Below are 16,524 nucleotides of genomic sequence, written 5' to 3' on the forward strand. Positions count from 1 at the left end.
CATTCCAGGGGTGTAACTGGGAGGAGTTGAGTTAACCAGTTAACAAAGCTGGCTAAATCTGGTTGGGCCAGAGCTGTCCTAAAGTTAGCCCGTTAAAAATTAGCAGGCTAACTTTAAGATAGTCAGGTATATTCCATAGTGCAGCTGTGCTTTTGAATATGCCTTTAAAGTTTTGCCTGAAGTTTATCCAGTTAACTTTGCTATCTGAACTGTGTCTGAATATGGACTTCTCAGAGCTTTATAGAAGTCCTCCATAACTATGAGGATGTCTGGCGTAGCATTGTAAAGCCTACCCCCACTATCTTTCAGAGCAGCAATATGCTTAGGTCCACTACAATTTCTTATCAAGTTAGCCATCATTTTCTCTGGTCTCTCTCCAAACTGGTATAACTTATACTTAAAATATGTCATACATTCAGAGGCCTTTTCATGGATCAAGGAGTTAATGGCAACCTGAGTGGCTATAAGCTACTCCTTCGCTGTGTGGCACCTATGCCACAGAAAGTGCATAGAGTTTAAAGAGCTAAGAGGTTTAATGGTGAAATGTAGGTTTCCTCTTTATGGAGCCTTGAATGGTTGTAAACTGTGTGTCAGCATCTGCTGGAAGTGCACAGGATGTGCATGGGGCAAAAGGTTAATCTGGAAGCAGTATAGGAATATTCCAGAGCGCTGGGTCAACTATATATCAGGAGGTGTAACCTGCCTTCTTGACAAAGGGGTTGGTTATGAAGCAGAAGTGATAAAAGACCCTGACTCCCTTGAGTTTGGGGCTGTTCCAGATTGCAAGGAAAGAGAGTTGGATGGAGCTGTGATCCTCACCCAGGATCTCAGAAGGGAGCAGCAGGAGTGCAGGGTGTTTCTCCTAAAAATCCACAGAGGTTTGAGAGCAGAGGAGACGAAGTAGATTGCAGTCCAGCCTAGATGTTAAAAGATTAAATGGAGAAAATTGAACTTAACTAAAGCAGGAACTCATTTGTGCCAGGAAGCCAAACTGTGCCAGAGGGAACTTGTTTTGGGGCTCAGAGGATCCTAATGCTAAACCAGAAGGATTTTTCCTTGACTTGAGCAGCACATTCTTATGAGTAACTAGAAAATGAACCTAGAGGTACCAAAAGGTTATCAATTCTCAAATGGCTTGGTATGAGCCCAGAATAAAGGAGTAATTTCTCTCGAACAGTCGCACTCTCCAGCATCTATCAAATGTAAGGTATTTAGCAATTAAGTTATCCCCTTTTTCCAAGCGTGTTGCTGTCTGGAGGGGGTAACTGATTTATCCAATTAAAATCACCCCCCCCCCCAGGAGCACAAGATGGCACCATGCCCCCAAGACTTGCCAAAAGTCCCTGGTGGTCCAGCGGGGGTCCTGGAGCGATCTCCTGCACTTGGGACATCGGCTGCCGGTATTCAAAATGGCGCCGATAGCCTTTTCCCTTACTGTGTCACAGGGGCTAATGGAGCCATTGGTCAGCCCCTGTCACATGGTAGGAGCACAAGATGGCGCCAGCCGTCCATTGCTCCTACCATGTGACAGGGGCTGACCAATGGCACTGGTAGCCCCTGTAACACAGTAAGGGCAAAGGCTATCGGTGCCATTTTGAATACCGGCAGCCGACGGTCCGAGTGCAGGAGATCGCTCCAGGACCCCCGCTGGACCACCAGGGACTTTTGGCAAGTCTTGGGGGGGTCAGGAGGGTGGGAGGTTGTAGTTAATTAAATTTAAAGGGTTGGGATGGGGTTTTTTGGGAAACGAATACATATGTAACTAATGAACAGATCGGGGTCCCCCGAGAACGGATGCAACGGATTTGGGTCCCCACAAATATGAATACTGAATGGGATGAATCCGTCCCTGCTGCACATCCCTAAAATCAGCACATCTTTGTCAAGAAAGAGAGAGAAGTATCTCCCTCACTGGCCCAAAACTTTGGAATGATATGCCTGCCGAGCTAAGGACCCAAACCGAAATAAAATTATTCAAAAAGAACTTAAAAACATGGCTTTTCAGAATTGCTTTTAGGAGGAACGTTTAACTGCTATTTTATCTCTGTTATATCATTTTATGCACTATACTTAACATGAGGCACTTGTTTTTTTAACATCTGAAAGAATGAAACCTTTATAATTTTAAGTTAATGTATTAATCTGATATTGCACATAACTTAAGGCACTTGTTTTTCAATTTTATAACAACTGAAAGAGAAAAATGTTTTTTATGTTTTGTTTTATTTTATTATATTTTATTAGTTTACTGTATTTTATTGTTTTACTGTGTTATTTTTATGATTAATTGCTCTTTTATTTTTACTTTTATTGTTATTTATATTTTACATATGGAAACCGTTGTGATGGCCAGTCTGAACGATGGTATATAAGAGCTTAAATAAATAAATAAATAAATAAATAAATAAACCTGCAGGGAAAAAAAAAAGGTTAGAGTCTCATAAGAGTGCTTATACATTGTCTGATTGAGCAAAACATGCCGCGGCTAGGTCCAAATAATAAACCAGGAGAAACATTAATAACACAAATGAGAAACCCCCAAGGAGCACAAGCAACAATGATCCACCTGGTCTGGAAGTTCTCTCGAAGTTAAAGTTTTTGAGTGGAGGTGCATCATCTCTGCCCATTGTCCTCCAAAACTGTTCAATGCAAACTCAAAGTACCAAATCTGGTTACCCAAACATGTATCTGTCACAAAGAAACCTGTCAGGTACAAACATGGGGGAAAAGAGCCCCCTGAAGTTAGCAAAACTTTGAGTCCTTAAAATGTTAGCCAACACTGGTTAGCCAGGACCCATTTGCTACTCTGTGTAGTTGCAAATTTCTTTGCCTCAACCACCATGGTAAACCATCTCATCTCCCCGCTGTGCACCACACACAGCCACACTGGGTAACTGAACTACATCGAATTATTAATGCATTAAATTTGGTTCATAACCAGCATAAACACTCTACACTGTGCTTATAGTCTCACTGAATGATCCTGAAAGACTAACACAATCTTATTATTGTATTTCAATATCTTGCCTCCCTGTACCTTTCTCAGAATGGCCGTTTTATGGACAAAGTTAGAAAAATGGGTGATTACCACCCTGGGCCTCCCAGCATTCTCTCTCCATTGTCCCAGCTGGTGCACATGCATGATACAGAGATGGCCGCCTGTGTCCTCGATACCTAACTCCTGTAGGATCCACGTTTCCAGGATCCCTTGCAATTTAGCATTGAGGAGTGACTCCGGTAGGCCAGTAAACCTTAATTATTCTGGCATGACCGATTCTCGATTTCTTCCAACTTCAACACACACTGTGGATTGCAGTGCGGCAATAGCCACCACCTGACTCTGCTGATCATCCTGGAGCCCTGAAACTCTCTGTTCCATCTCCAAGACTGAGAATTAGAAGCTGCAATGGTATTTGCCACTTTCTCCAGCTTACAATGCATCTTCTCCAACTTTGCATCAAGAGTTTTCACCACTACTCCTGTCAATTCTACAACCATCATTGGGTTCAGGGTCGCTGCATCAGGAATCAGGGCCGCTGCCACCATCTTGTGCTTCTTTTGCTACTCTGGTCGACATAATGCAGCTAAGACAATATGATTAATTGGTCACCAATGTCTGCCTTTTATCTGGTCTTGGGGGACTGATGGGAGAGGATAAGAGAGAGTAACACTCAGAGCAAGCAAAGAACAAAGCCGCCCTGCTATTACATCATGAGACCTCCTCAAGTATTTCATTTTTATATCTTCACATGTACTGTAGCCTGCTAAAATGGTGCTGACCTTGCCCAGGGCTAGGGGGCACCCCGGGCCCTCCACTGTCCATCAAATATTTTTTTAAAGGTAGAGAATCATGGGTGGGGGCACTAGCCCAACAGGATATTTTTTAAGGATTGGGGGAAGGAGGAACCCTACCTAGATTTCAGTTTAATGAAAAGGGGGGCTGGTTGGGGTAGGGGGCAGCACGTGGGGTTGGGGAAATATTTAACACAGCGGTCTGGTATTGGACTAGGAAGGTTTAGATGTACTAGGGAGGATTTTTAGCAGGGGTGCAGGCCATCACTATGTGGTGGAATTTATCTTTTTACTTAAATTTGTTTTGCGGGGCCACCTCAAATGGTGGCCCTAGGGTGGATGGGGAGTCTAGTAAGACCCCTGGTGGCTTTCTTTTTTAACTTTTGTGGGGTTTCATGTTGGGCCGATTGGTCCTTTAAAGTAATGGTCTCCATGCATTGGGGGATGCTATTATACGTTTACTAGGCCCCAGCTGTGTTCTTTTGTTTCATGGACTTTTTCTATGAGACAAAAGAATGTGGGCGATGCCGCTGAAATATTTTGTCGGGGATGGGCAAAATATTACAGGACCACGATATTGGGCCCTTCCAGCAATAAAAAATCATGGCTTAGTGAATCTAGGCCTTAATTTGCCTAATAATAATAGTAAGCAGGTACTAGTCTTAATACTATTCATCAAGCTTGAAATAAAACAAAATCAGATATATCCAACAATCACCTTACTTGCCCTTGCTACAAAATAAGTATATGTTGCAGCACTAATGGATAAGTAACGGTCCACAAGGTAACTGGAAAAAAACTCCCAGTGACCTGAAATTACTTTTCCTTTGTTATAAGCAGCAACTTGGAAATTGCAATTAAAATCTCTCCGCATTATTCCTCTCTCCCTCTCAGTCTTAGTTTCTCTCTCTCTTTAACCTCCCCCCTTTTTTTTTTCAAAGGGGCAGCAATGATTGGTAATCAGTCTCGTCAACATTCGATCTTGTATCTTTTGCTCTAGGCAGGTACCACCCACTCAAACTCTGATGTAACATCCTACAATTTACCAGTTCAAAATTTAAAATGTGTCCCATAGACTGTCAAGAAAAATTTATTATAATAAATTCTAAAATCCTTCCCTTTCCAGTAATGTCCACTTTGTGTTGCTATTGGCCAGCAGATAACAGTGGCAGTAGGACCCATTCTTCTTAATTGATAATTAAATGACACAGTCTCCCCCACTTTAAAGGGAAATACAGCTCTCAAGTACTCATCATAAATAAAGTTGATTTCAAACGAACATCTGCTGGCTTCAACTCTTAGGCATTCCTTACAAACAAAAAGATTGCAAAGAGTTGTTTACATGTCACCTACCACGTGTCCTTTGAACTTAGGTATTGCTGGCAGGGAAATATTTAGCTTAATAAACACTTCTGCAACCACTAACTTACATATATTCACAGAATGGGGATGGAGGATGCTCTTTGCATCTCTTATTCTCTCTATTTTCCTCCAGTACCTGGTTTCATACCTGACCATAGCTGCAAAGGAGTTTTGCCATAAACTAGAAAGAAAGAAAGCCTTTTGAAAAAGGGCTGGTAACCTACATGTTGGCCTTCCTGTCTAAAGCTGTGTTTGTTTACCTCAGGAACGACTGGATATGTACACAGATACTGCTCCCATGAGGGCATCTGGCAGAAGGGGGAGAACTCTACAGATATCTGGCGAGACCACTCAGAATGCTCTGAAAAAAATCACTTCAAACAAACTGTGAGTGCATCGGGCTTCTCTCCTGCTTAATGTAATAAATCTCCTTTAAATCTTCTACAGAGTCTTGCATGAAGTATTGCTAAAATATTTTTGTTAGATTGAATTGAATATTGTTCATCTTCTCACAGGAAAAGCACAGTGAAAGATCTCTGAAAAGCTAATTGATAGAATAAATGAATCTAATAGGATGGAGAGAAAATTTAAAAAATCTGCAGATATACTAACTCTGGGGCCTATTTATTAAAGTGCATTGATGGTGATGAATACAGTATTTGTACACAGAGGGGTGAGTTTTCATACCTACGCACAGGCATACATGTGTCCGCGCTACCCGGCGCACACACATGTATGGCCGATTTTATAACATGCACGCACATGTTATAAAATCAGGGGTCAGTGCACGCAAGGGGGTGCACAATTGTGCACCCTGTGCGCGCCGACCCCCGCGGGCTTCCCCCGTTCCCTACCCCCTAGCCTGACCTTCCACCCCTTCCCCTAGCCTTTCCGCTCCCTAACCCTAACCTAACCCCCCCTCCAACACAGCAGCAAATGGCAACTGTGCCGGAGGCCTCTGGCCCTACCCCGCCCCTGGATCACCCCACCCCTTTTGTAAAGCCCCGGGACTTAGACACGTCCTGGGGCTTTACGCGTGTTGCTGGGCCTTTATAAAATAGGCCCGGCACGCATAGGGCTTTTAAAATCAGCCCCATATTGCATGCTATTTTGTTATGATATTATGGTTATACTTGTAAGTCACTCTGAGTGTTTGTGAGAAGAACTAGAATGCTTGTGTTGCTATTAATGTAGACCCCTCCTTAACAGAGATAAAATAATAAATTGCATCCCATGTTAATTAATGCAAAACAGCTCATTAGTATATAACTAGATTAGCACAAATCGTGTTAACACATATGATATGTGTGAATCCTAATGCAAAAACTTAACTACTCTTCAAGAGCTGGAGTTAGCCTGCCTATGCCTTATCAGAGTTTAATGCAGTTATCAGTGTCTCTGCTAGGTCTCTACCTTGTATTTAATGGGCTCATAGTGGGCCAAAGTATCCCCTTCCCCCACCTCTCCATGCTGAAATGTCATCCTTAGGCAAATTTCCCCTCCATCCCTGAGTGCTGAAAATGGCCCCCTTGAACTGACATCGCTGTAGAAAGTCTTCCAAGTGGTGTAGGAGACAGAAGAGGACAGTTTCTGATGATATCATCTGAAGATGTAGGGCAAAAATGTGCTTGCGGTCATCGAATGCCATTATGGATGATGGGGCCAGTGGATAGGACAGAGAAGTGCTGCTGCTACATCATATGAAAGATTTCCTAAGATAATAAATGATGGCAGATAAAGGCCCATCTAGTTTATCCAGAAGTGATTTTATGCGAATTTACCCAAAGTAGATCAAATTCCTGACATGGAACCCCACTCCCTTTCCCATTGTGTCCCCCCTTAGGCTTCAACTGCCGCTCTGTGCAGATTCCTTCATGCCTTCCAAGAAGCACAAAGCAGCCATATCAACTCCTCTTTGGGCTGCAACTGTTGCTCAGTGAAGGTTGCCCAGTGTCTTCATTACCATTCTCTTGCCACTAGGGATCCTCTGTGTTTATCTCATGCTCTCTTGAAATTTGTCACTGGCCCTGTCATTATCACCTCCTCCAGCAGGACATTTCAGGCATCCATCACCCTCTCCAGGAAAAAATACTTCCCAACATTGTGCCTGAATCTACTCCCTTGGAGCTTAATATTGTGACCTCTAATTTGACAGTTTCCTTTCCATTGAAAAAGCTTGGCTTCCTGTGCATTGATACCTTTCAGGTCTTTAAATGTCTATATCATATCTCCCCTGTCTCACCTATCTTCTAGGGTATACATATTAAGTTCCTTCAGTCTCATCTCTTTGAGCTTGAGGTATAAACCCTGCACCATTTTGTTGCTTTTCTCTGGACCATTTCAAGCCTCTCTATACGCCTTCTGAGATACAGTCTCCAGAACTGAACACAGTACTCCAGGTGAGGCCTCACCAATGATTTGTAAAGAGGCATTATTACCTCTCTTCCTGCTGGTTGTGCCTCTCCCTATGCATCCAAGCATCATTTGTTACCTCGGGATCATTCAACACTATGGCACCAAGGTCCCTCTCCTGGTCAGTGCACATCATCTCTTCACCACTCCCATTGATTTCTGCACCCCAAGTGCACGACTCTGCACTTTTTGGCACTGAATCTTAACTGCCTTATATTAGACCATACCTCAAGCTTTCTTGGATCATATTTCATTCTGTCTACTCCTTCAAGGGTGTCCACTCTGTTGCAGATTTTAGTGTCATCCACAAAAAGGCAAATTTTTCCTCCAACTCCTCTACAATAATCGCTAATAAAGATATTAAACTGACCTGGCCCTAGGACTGAGGCACTTCACTTATCACCTTTCTCTCTTCAGAGTGAATTGTATTTACCATTAGCATCTGTCTTCTATGGCTCAGTTTCTAATTGAAGCTACTACTTTGGGATCTACCTCCCGGCGATTAATGAGCCTGTTATACAGGACAGTATCAAAAGTTTTGATGAAATCTAAGGAAACTAAATTCAGTACATGTTAGGGATATGCAGCGCCATAATTTTTGGTTCATTTGACATTCTGGCTTTTTTGTTGTTGTTCTTTTTATTTGGTTTGTGTAATTTTTAGGGGGTTTGCTTTTCTGCCGGATAGAAAAAAACATTAAACCAAAAAAAAAAAAGTGCCTCCAGTGGCCCTAGCTGGGTCTTTCTGGGCCAAAACACTGCCCCAGCCGTACACATGAAGAAGGCACCGGCCCAAGCCACGGCCTTGGTGATGAGCTGAACTCGGGCCTAGCACCAAAGTCTAGCCCTGGCGCCAAGGCTCAGCCCAGCGCTGAGGCCAAGGCTGGGGTTAGTCCCTTCTCCATGTCACTGCAGTGTCTGTGGAGCTCCTACTTTGGTCCCCGTTTACACCATTTCCCAGGTCTGGCTGGTAAAGGGGCAAGAGCAATGCCAAGTCACTCCTGGCACTTTAAAAATGGCACAGTCTGCCTGGAGGACACCTTCGAAGTAACATCACTTTGGCGCCTTTCTTCAGTGCTGTTCTCCAGGTGGATGATTCCATTTTTAAAGTGTTGGGAGCCAGGTAGGAATGACATGTCCTTTCATCAGCCGGACCTGGAAAAGGGAGCAGGTGGGGACTTGGGTGGGAGCTCACCTGCCCTGACAGTGACATATGGAAAGGGCACCAGTCCTGGTCTCATTACTGTGCCACTAGACCATGCCCGACTCCAAAGATCTATTAAACAGATCCTTCATGGATCTGCTAGGGGTAAGTACAGGAGAGGAAGGATATGGGTGGTGGTTGGTATGGTGGTTTGGAGGATATCAACCCAAAGAGGTCATTTCAACACTCATGTGGTAGGAGGATGTTGATCCAAGGGAACTATTACAGTACTCAGAGGGATGGAAGTGTGGGAATGTCATTAAAAGGAGGCCATTTCAGCCATTGGGAGGGTGGTATAAGATCAGAGCTCCATCAGGGAGCATGCCAAAGGCTTTATGTCCTTTAATTATCGCATCATTAATTTCAGAGCTAAAGCCTGTATTTAAAATCAGGCGTTCACACCCAGTTATAATGTGGCTTAATAAATTGGACCTTTTGACTATAAGATGTAACACATTAAGAGCAGATCTAAAGTTAGCCAGGTAAATTTATCCAGCTAACTAAAACGTTATCCAGATATATTCAGTGGTGTGGCTGCACTGCAGAATATCCCAGCTAATTTTTGCAGCTAACTTCGCTGGATAAGTCTAAATATTGCTATTTATCCAACTTAGGAGGTCATTTATTAAGCTATGATATTTTATTGTGGGGAGGCTAAATATTGCAGTGGATGTTCCCCTCCCTGCCACCTGAAAATGTATTCATTTCTTTTTTTGTTTGTTTTTTATGTTTGTTTAAAATGAAAAAAAAAACATTTAAAAAAAGAAGTAAAACCAAAACAAAAAAAAAATGCTAGATTTGGGCCCCACCTCCTTCCACTACTGTGAAAAGAAAGAAGACTCTCCAGGCCCTCACTCGATCCTCCCTGCCCTTAGATTCCCCCCATCCCAACCAGCCTCGTACCTCATCAGCAGTTCCTCAGGGGCAGTAGTGACCCCCAGTTGCTCCTGCCCCACTGGTGCCTTTATAAAAATGACTTTGGTTGACCTGAGCTAGTGCCATTTTGTTCTATGATAGTAATCCAAAACGGCATCTGCCTCAGGTTGGCGAGTGTCATTTTGTATTACTGAACTGGTGGAGCAGAAGCGACTGGGTATCGCTCTTGCCCTATGAAGACATGCAGATGGGGTAAGAGATAAGGGGTCCAGAGGCTGGGGAGAAGAGCCAGGAAGGGGTTTTTTTTAATTTGGAGGTGGGAAAATTTTAAACTGAAAAGCAAGTTTGCTTACCATAATCGGTGTTCTCCATAGACAGGAGGATGAATTAGCTATGACATGTCGGTGACATCCAATGGCGCTGAATGCACTCTTCTCTCATCTGAGCATGTACAGGAATTCCAGCATAGTTGTTGCCTCATTGTCATGGATGTGAGCCCTTAGACTGTGGAGTGGTAGGCAAACCAACTAGGCCCATGCCGACAGCTGGCAGACACGCCCTTTCAGGGTCTGGAACTGGAGCTTCACCTATATCAGCCTTGTCCCTGTGGATTGAGCCTTTGGGTTCCAGGGACTGGTAGGACTTAGGCGAGAGTCCCTTACAGAGTGGTCAGAGAGAGTTCAGGTACTGGCAACTGTGAGGGCAGGCAGCAAGCAGACAGTATCTGGGTCCAGGCTAAGGATTACGGAGGGAAGTGAGCACACAGTATCCATGTCCAGGCCAAGACAAATGAGACAGGCAAGACAGCACACCGGGAAAAAAGACAAGGCAGGGTGGCCTGGCAAGACAGCAGGGATATAAGGAAAGAGGGCAAGGAGGATTGGCAAGGCAAGATGGCAGGAACATGGAGCAGGAATTGGGATAGCAAGAGGAGTCACAGAAACAGAGAGAGAGAAAGCACAAAGGTAGCAACATGCACTGCAAGGGAGGTGGACCTGTTGCTGAGGTGGGGTCTAGGAGTGTGGCTAGTTTTTAAATCCCCAGTGATATTATCTTTCTGCGACAATGCTAATTTCCCACCTCAGGGCCTATTAAAGCAGGCCAGTGGTGCATGTACACTCTAGGGATCAGCACAGTGCAGCAGGAGGATGCAGAGATGGTGGCATTCATTTTATGTGGAGAGAGCATCAGAGTCAGGCAGTGTCCAGGTTGAGCCATGAGACCGACCAAATACCTCTCCACCTCCCGCTGCCTGCCCTCCCTTTTTTATCGTTCTGCAATTTTATAAAGTATTTCAATGAAACTGAAGTAATTAATATTATTTTTAGATGTAACTATTGTAAATAGATCCTTCTGTAAATAAGTTCCTTCTATTGTTTTCATGGTTGCTCTTTATTCTCTATTTCACGCTACCTATCTTTCCCTCTCTTCTCCTGTCTCCATTACCCCCCTCCCCTTTCTGGCCTGCTCCCATCCCCGGCCCCCTGTTCATTGTAATTCCTCCTTTAATTGAGTTACTTGTAAACCGGCGTGATGTGCCATACGAACGTCGGTATATTAAAAACTGTTAAATAAATAAATAAATAAATAAATATATATTACACTCATGAGTCCCCTCAGTCAATTTTAGAGCTAAGTGTAGCTAAGTAGTTGACCCATCAGGGAGGCGGGTGAGTATTTAGCATGGCTAATTTATCCTGCTATCTACAGAGAACACTGTTTACAATAAGCAAACATACTTTCTCCATTAATAAGCAGAGCTGAATTAGCCTTCATATTAGCAACCCATACTCCACTGTAGATAGTAGACTAATGGGAGAACAAGCTACGCAAAGCTGCTTGTCCAAATTTACTGTCACTTTTTGATAAATTGTTCAGATAGGGATGGGATATGAAGGAGTGCACTGACAGTCAAGTTGCAGCTTTGCAGATGTCTTCAATAAGGACTACTCTCAGATGAGCCTCATTGGATGAGTCTGTAATCTTGATGTCTGCTAGGGCTTAACAATAAAGTCTGCTAGCCAATTGGACAATGTTAGTTTGACAAATGAAGTGCCCAGACAGTTAGGAATGTAATAGATAAATAGCTGTGAGGCCTGATGATGTGGCTGAGTTCTTTTTATGTAGTAAGCCATAGACATGAGCTTAGTTTTTCCATGTCGGGTCGGATTTCGGTTCAGGCATTTCGTTGAAAAATGTCATTTTTCCGTGGGTCATTTTTCGGCAGCATGAATCGGAGAAAATGAGTCAGAAAATGAATCGGGAAAAAAACGAATCGGGAAAAAAAAAATGAGTCGGAAAAAAAAACACCCCAACCCTTCAATTTTACTTTATTACAACCCCCCCACCATCCCGATCCCTCCCCAAGACTTACTAAAAGTTCTGGTGGTCCAGTGGGGTCCCGCGAGCGATGTCTCCCTCTCGGGCCGTCAGGCCTACCACAAATCAGTATTCAAAATGGCGCTGGTGACCTTTAACTTTACTATGTCACAAGAGCTACCGGTGCCATTGGTCGGCCCCTGTCACATGGTAAGAGCAATGGACGGCCGGCGCCATCTTGTGCTCCTACCATGTGACAGGGGCCGACCAATGGCACCGGTAGCCCCTGTGACATAGTAAGGGCAAAGGCTATCGGCGCCATTTTGAATACTGGCCCCCCCAAAACTTGCCAAAAGTCCCTGGTGGTCCAGCGGGGGTCCTGGAGTGATTTCCTGCACTCGGGCCGTTGGCTGCTAGTATTAAAAATGGCGCCGATAGCCTTTGCTGAAGCCTAGACAAAAAAAAGACTAAAGGGGCCCATGACACAATGCCCAGGCGGGAATTCCCACACATGTTCAGTAGAGCAAAAGCTCTATGAACTTGAATTCTGCTACTGTTTTGGTAACTACTATCTTTCCCCTAGATTCATCAAAATGCAATAATAACTCATGGATAATGCCCGCGATAAGAAAAAGGAAGTGTTTAGAATTATCGCACCATCATGTAACATAGCACGTTGCATAGGTATTATCGCTTGGTGCAGTAAACGTTTTGTGCCCTGCGATAGAGAGAGAGAGACGATTTCTGTGCTTCGGTGTTTACTGAAGTGGATGTTGGGGAGATACCCATTCTGGAGAAGGTTTTCATGGGTAATGATTCAGATGGACTGAACCAAATTAATTGAACCTAGAAGATGTGGTAGGCCTGATTGACAAACTGAAGAGTAGTAAATCTCCTGGACTAGATGGTATACACCCCAGGGTTCTGAAGGAACTAAAAAATGAAGTTTCAGATCTATTAGTAAAAATTTGTAACCTATCATTAAAATCATCCATTGTACCTGAAGACTGGAGGGTGGTTAATTTAACCTCTGTTAAGTGCTAAATCAGCTTAAAGGCGCTGCCCCATGAACACAAAGGTACCATACCAAATTTAGTAGAAACAAATTTAAGTTTATTATTGCATATCAATAAGCAATGCAGGTATCTTCGGGAGGAACAGAGTCGCAGTTCTCTCTGTAGAGAAGCACTACTCTGTGTCTCTCTGTATGTCAGTGAGTGCTGCTTTTTTATAGGTAAAACATACAATAATCCCTAAAATGGATCTATGGATGGGAGTACCATGTATTAAGGTTCTTGTGTCAAAATAAGATAAATTAAACCTAAGTTACCCTGATCCCCCTCCCAAATTGAGGCCCACTTGCCTGATGTTCACGTCAATCTTCTGTTAGTCCTTTGTCCTGTCAGGTTTTCATCCTCAGGGAGGTTTCCAAGACTCTGCTTTTGCTGGTATCAATTAGTGGAAACATTAGCCTGTGAGATTCTAACCTTTTCCTTCTCCTTTTCTGTGACCCCATGACCTTCCATCATACGTTTTTGACATCTCCTGCTGCAGCCCAGATGTCTCCTATAAGTTCTCCAAATCAGGGTCAATAGGGCAGTTAAGATTCCCATGATCAGAACTGCAAGCAGGCCAAGGCAGCAAAGGATTCTGGGTGAGCCATAGTCTCTATGTTGGGTTCAGACTCAGGCACACATATCATTTCCCTCTTGTGCCACTTTCAAATGGCTAGAGTGGCACACCAAAGTATCAGAGAGGGTGACAGGTCTGTGAGGATAGTCCACGGCAAGTAGGCCTAAAAGTGTAGTCTAACTACTAACCCTTGGTTTGTATTGGGTGTTTAGAGCAGATCATGTTTCCCTCTAGATTTGTAATAATTTACATGACACTCACATAGATATAAGCAGTCCTCTGGTAGTAAATGGCAGCATTAAGGCTTAGTTACAATAAATGTCATTCAGCTCTGTCATTGAACTGTAAGCATGACTGCATTATTATGACATTAGTCTTAAACTTTAGTTTACATTACATGAGCATGGAAGGACAGTATGAAAAAACTAAACAACTTGCAAAAGGAAGAAATTGCTCTTAAAGGGTACAGGGAGAATGATAGTCCTTTATAGTGGACAAAAAAGAAAAGAAGAAAGACATAGACTAGCATTATAGGAAAAATGTTTGGAATCACATATAGTATTGACTAAGTCAGAAACAACATAATAGTGTTAGAACTAGAGATGTGAATCGGAACCGGAATCGGTTCATATTCTGGTTCCGATTCACATCGTGTTTTTTTTTTTTGTCTGGCCCGATCATGGTTTTGTTTATCGGCTGTGCCCGAGCCGATAAACAAAAAACCCACCCTGACCCTTTAAAACTAATCCCTTAGCTTCCCCCACCCTCCCGACCCCCCAAAAAACATTTTACAGGTACCTGGTGGTCCAGTGGGGGTCCCGGGAGCGATCTCCTGCTCTCGGGCCGTCGGCTGCCACTAATCAGAATGGCGCCGATGGCCCTTTGCCCTTACCATGTGATAGGGTATCCGTGCCATTGGCCGGCCCCTGTCACATGGTAGGAGCACTGGATGGCCCGCGCCATTTTTAAAGATGGTGCCGACCATCCAGTGCTCCCTCCATGTGACAGGGGCCGGCCAATGGCACGGATACCCTGTCACATGGTAAGAGCAAAGGCTATCGGCGCCATTTTGATTAGTGGCAGCCGACGGCCCGAGAGCGGGAGATCGCTCCCGGGACCCCCACTGAACCACCAGGTACCTGTAAAATGTTTTTGGGGGGGGGGGTTGGGAGGGTGGGGGAAGCTAAGGGATTAGTTTTAAAGGGTCGGGGTGGGTTTAGGGGTTATTTTTGTGTGACGTTTTTCCCGCCCACCCCCCACGAACAATATCGTGGGGTTTTCCTATCGTTTTGGGGAAGCCCCCAATTTCTGACGATTTTGAAATATCGACGATATTTTCAATCGTTCGAAGCCCGATTAACATCCCTAGTTAGAACCAGCATAAGGATACAAAGAACAATGAGAAGTTATTATGGAAGAAGGTATAGAAAATATAGTTGCACATCCCTGCTACATTGAGCACCATTTATAATGGGTGAGTCTCTGCAAGGAAAACAGTCTCATAATGAGCACCAGGGACAGAAGTAGAAAGGTGTTGAAAAACATAAGACATGGTCTGGTCATAGGCAACAATAGGAATACAGGTAAACAGAAGTGCCACAATACTGAAAAACATAAACCAGGCTGCAAAAGAAGAAATAAGAGAAAAGACTTATGCAGCGGCACCAGCAGTAGGGCAAGCAAGAGAATGCTAGAAATAAGAAGCATTCAATAGTTGCAATTAGCTGCATTCCTTACAGCAGACAGAACAGCATGTATTTGACATATGCTGGCGTGGCAGTATCATACTTCCCTCTTGAACCATCACTGATGCAACAAAGTTCACAACAGAGAAGGGAAGATCCAGAGAAAAGGACAAGTAGGCAAAGAATCAAGAACTCAAGGGAACATTTGATCCACACCAAGACATATCACACTATAAAATGGCAAGCAGTGGAACAGGGCAATTGGTTAGTGTGATCAAACCAACTTTCATAGATAAAGGTGAAGGAGAACATATCAAATAATCATGTAGCTGACTCAACAAGTAAATGCATATACGTATTAGACGTTATAGGACTGGAAAATGCTACAAAATGCTTGGAATGGAGGCACTAATAAAAACTGCATTAATTCAGACTATGTCATTAACTTGAAAATCTAAATAGTGGCATCTGCAAATAGGTACATAACTAGATATTGACTAGGTATATCATAAAAATAATTTCTGTTATAACAATCAGTTATCACATGGCAAATAAAGGTACCTCCCATAGAACAAGAAAAACAAAGAAAAAATCAGGTATAAATTGTAAGCATTTCGGTCCATATAATGAAGGGTGCAAGATGTTGTTCTTCCCGGCTCCATCCGCTCCATGGCAGGGCCTGCTCACCTCTCTCTCCCATCCATAAGCTCCGGGCTTTCCTCATCCGCAGCCGCAGCCAGCTCATGGCGTCCCTGGCTCCCCCGCTCACCGTCTCCGATGCCGGCCTCACAGTGGAGCTCCCATAGAGGCTCTGCGTCTTCCTGCTCCTTGGCCCTGCCCATAGGTGCGCACACAGCCGACATTGTCCTATTTCAAGGGCCAAGCATGGGAAACCCGAGCCCGACGATTCCTGATGATATCACGCAACCCAGGTATAAAAGGCAAGGCCCGTTCCCCTAAACGGTGCCTTGGCAATCGGGTCGTACACTTTAGTGTTCCTTAGTTTGCCTTCCAGGGCTCTCGTTACAGTGTCTCTTGTTCCAGCGTCTCCTGTTCCAGTGTCTCCTGTGTCTCTTGTTCCAGTTTCTCCTGTTCCAGCATCTCCTGTGTCTCCTGTTCCAGCATCTCCTGTTCCTTTGTCTCTCCATCCCTGGTAGTACCCTTCAGATTGATCTCACATTATTGACCTTTGCCTGTTCTCTGACTACTCCTGATTGCTGCCTGATTTGACCTCTGCCTGTTC

At 43.9% G+C, this 16,524-nt stretch overlaps 1 protein-coding gene across 1 annotated transcript in view; it reads left to right on the plus strand.

The window, feature by feature from the left end:
• The window catches only part of GLP2R (glucagon like peptide 2 receptor), a 226,302-nt gene that overhangs the window by 68,958 nt on the left and 140,820 nt on the right, over positions 1–16,524 (plus strand). The window contains exon 4 of the mRNA XM_029600258.1: positions 5,420–5,541. Coding sequence (XP_029456118.1) covers positions 5,420–5,541 — 122 coding nt within the window. The remainder of the gene's footprint in view (positions 1–5,419; positions 5,542–16,524) is intronic.

This window comes from Rhinatrema bivittatum, chromosome 4 (genome assembly GCF_901001135.1).
Source record: "Rhinatrema bivittatum chromosome 4, aRhiBiv1.1, whole genome shotgun sequence".
Lineage (NCBI taxonomy): Eukaryota > Metazoa > Chordata > Amphibia > Gymnophiona > Rhinatrematidae > Rhinatrema > Rhinatrema bivittatum.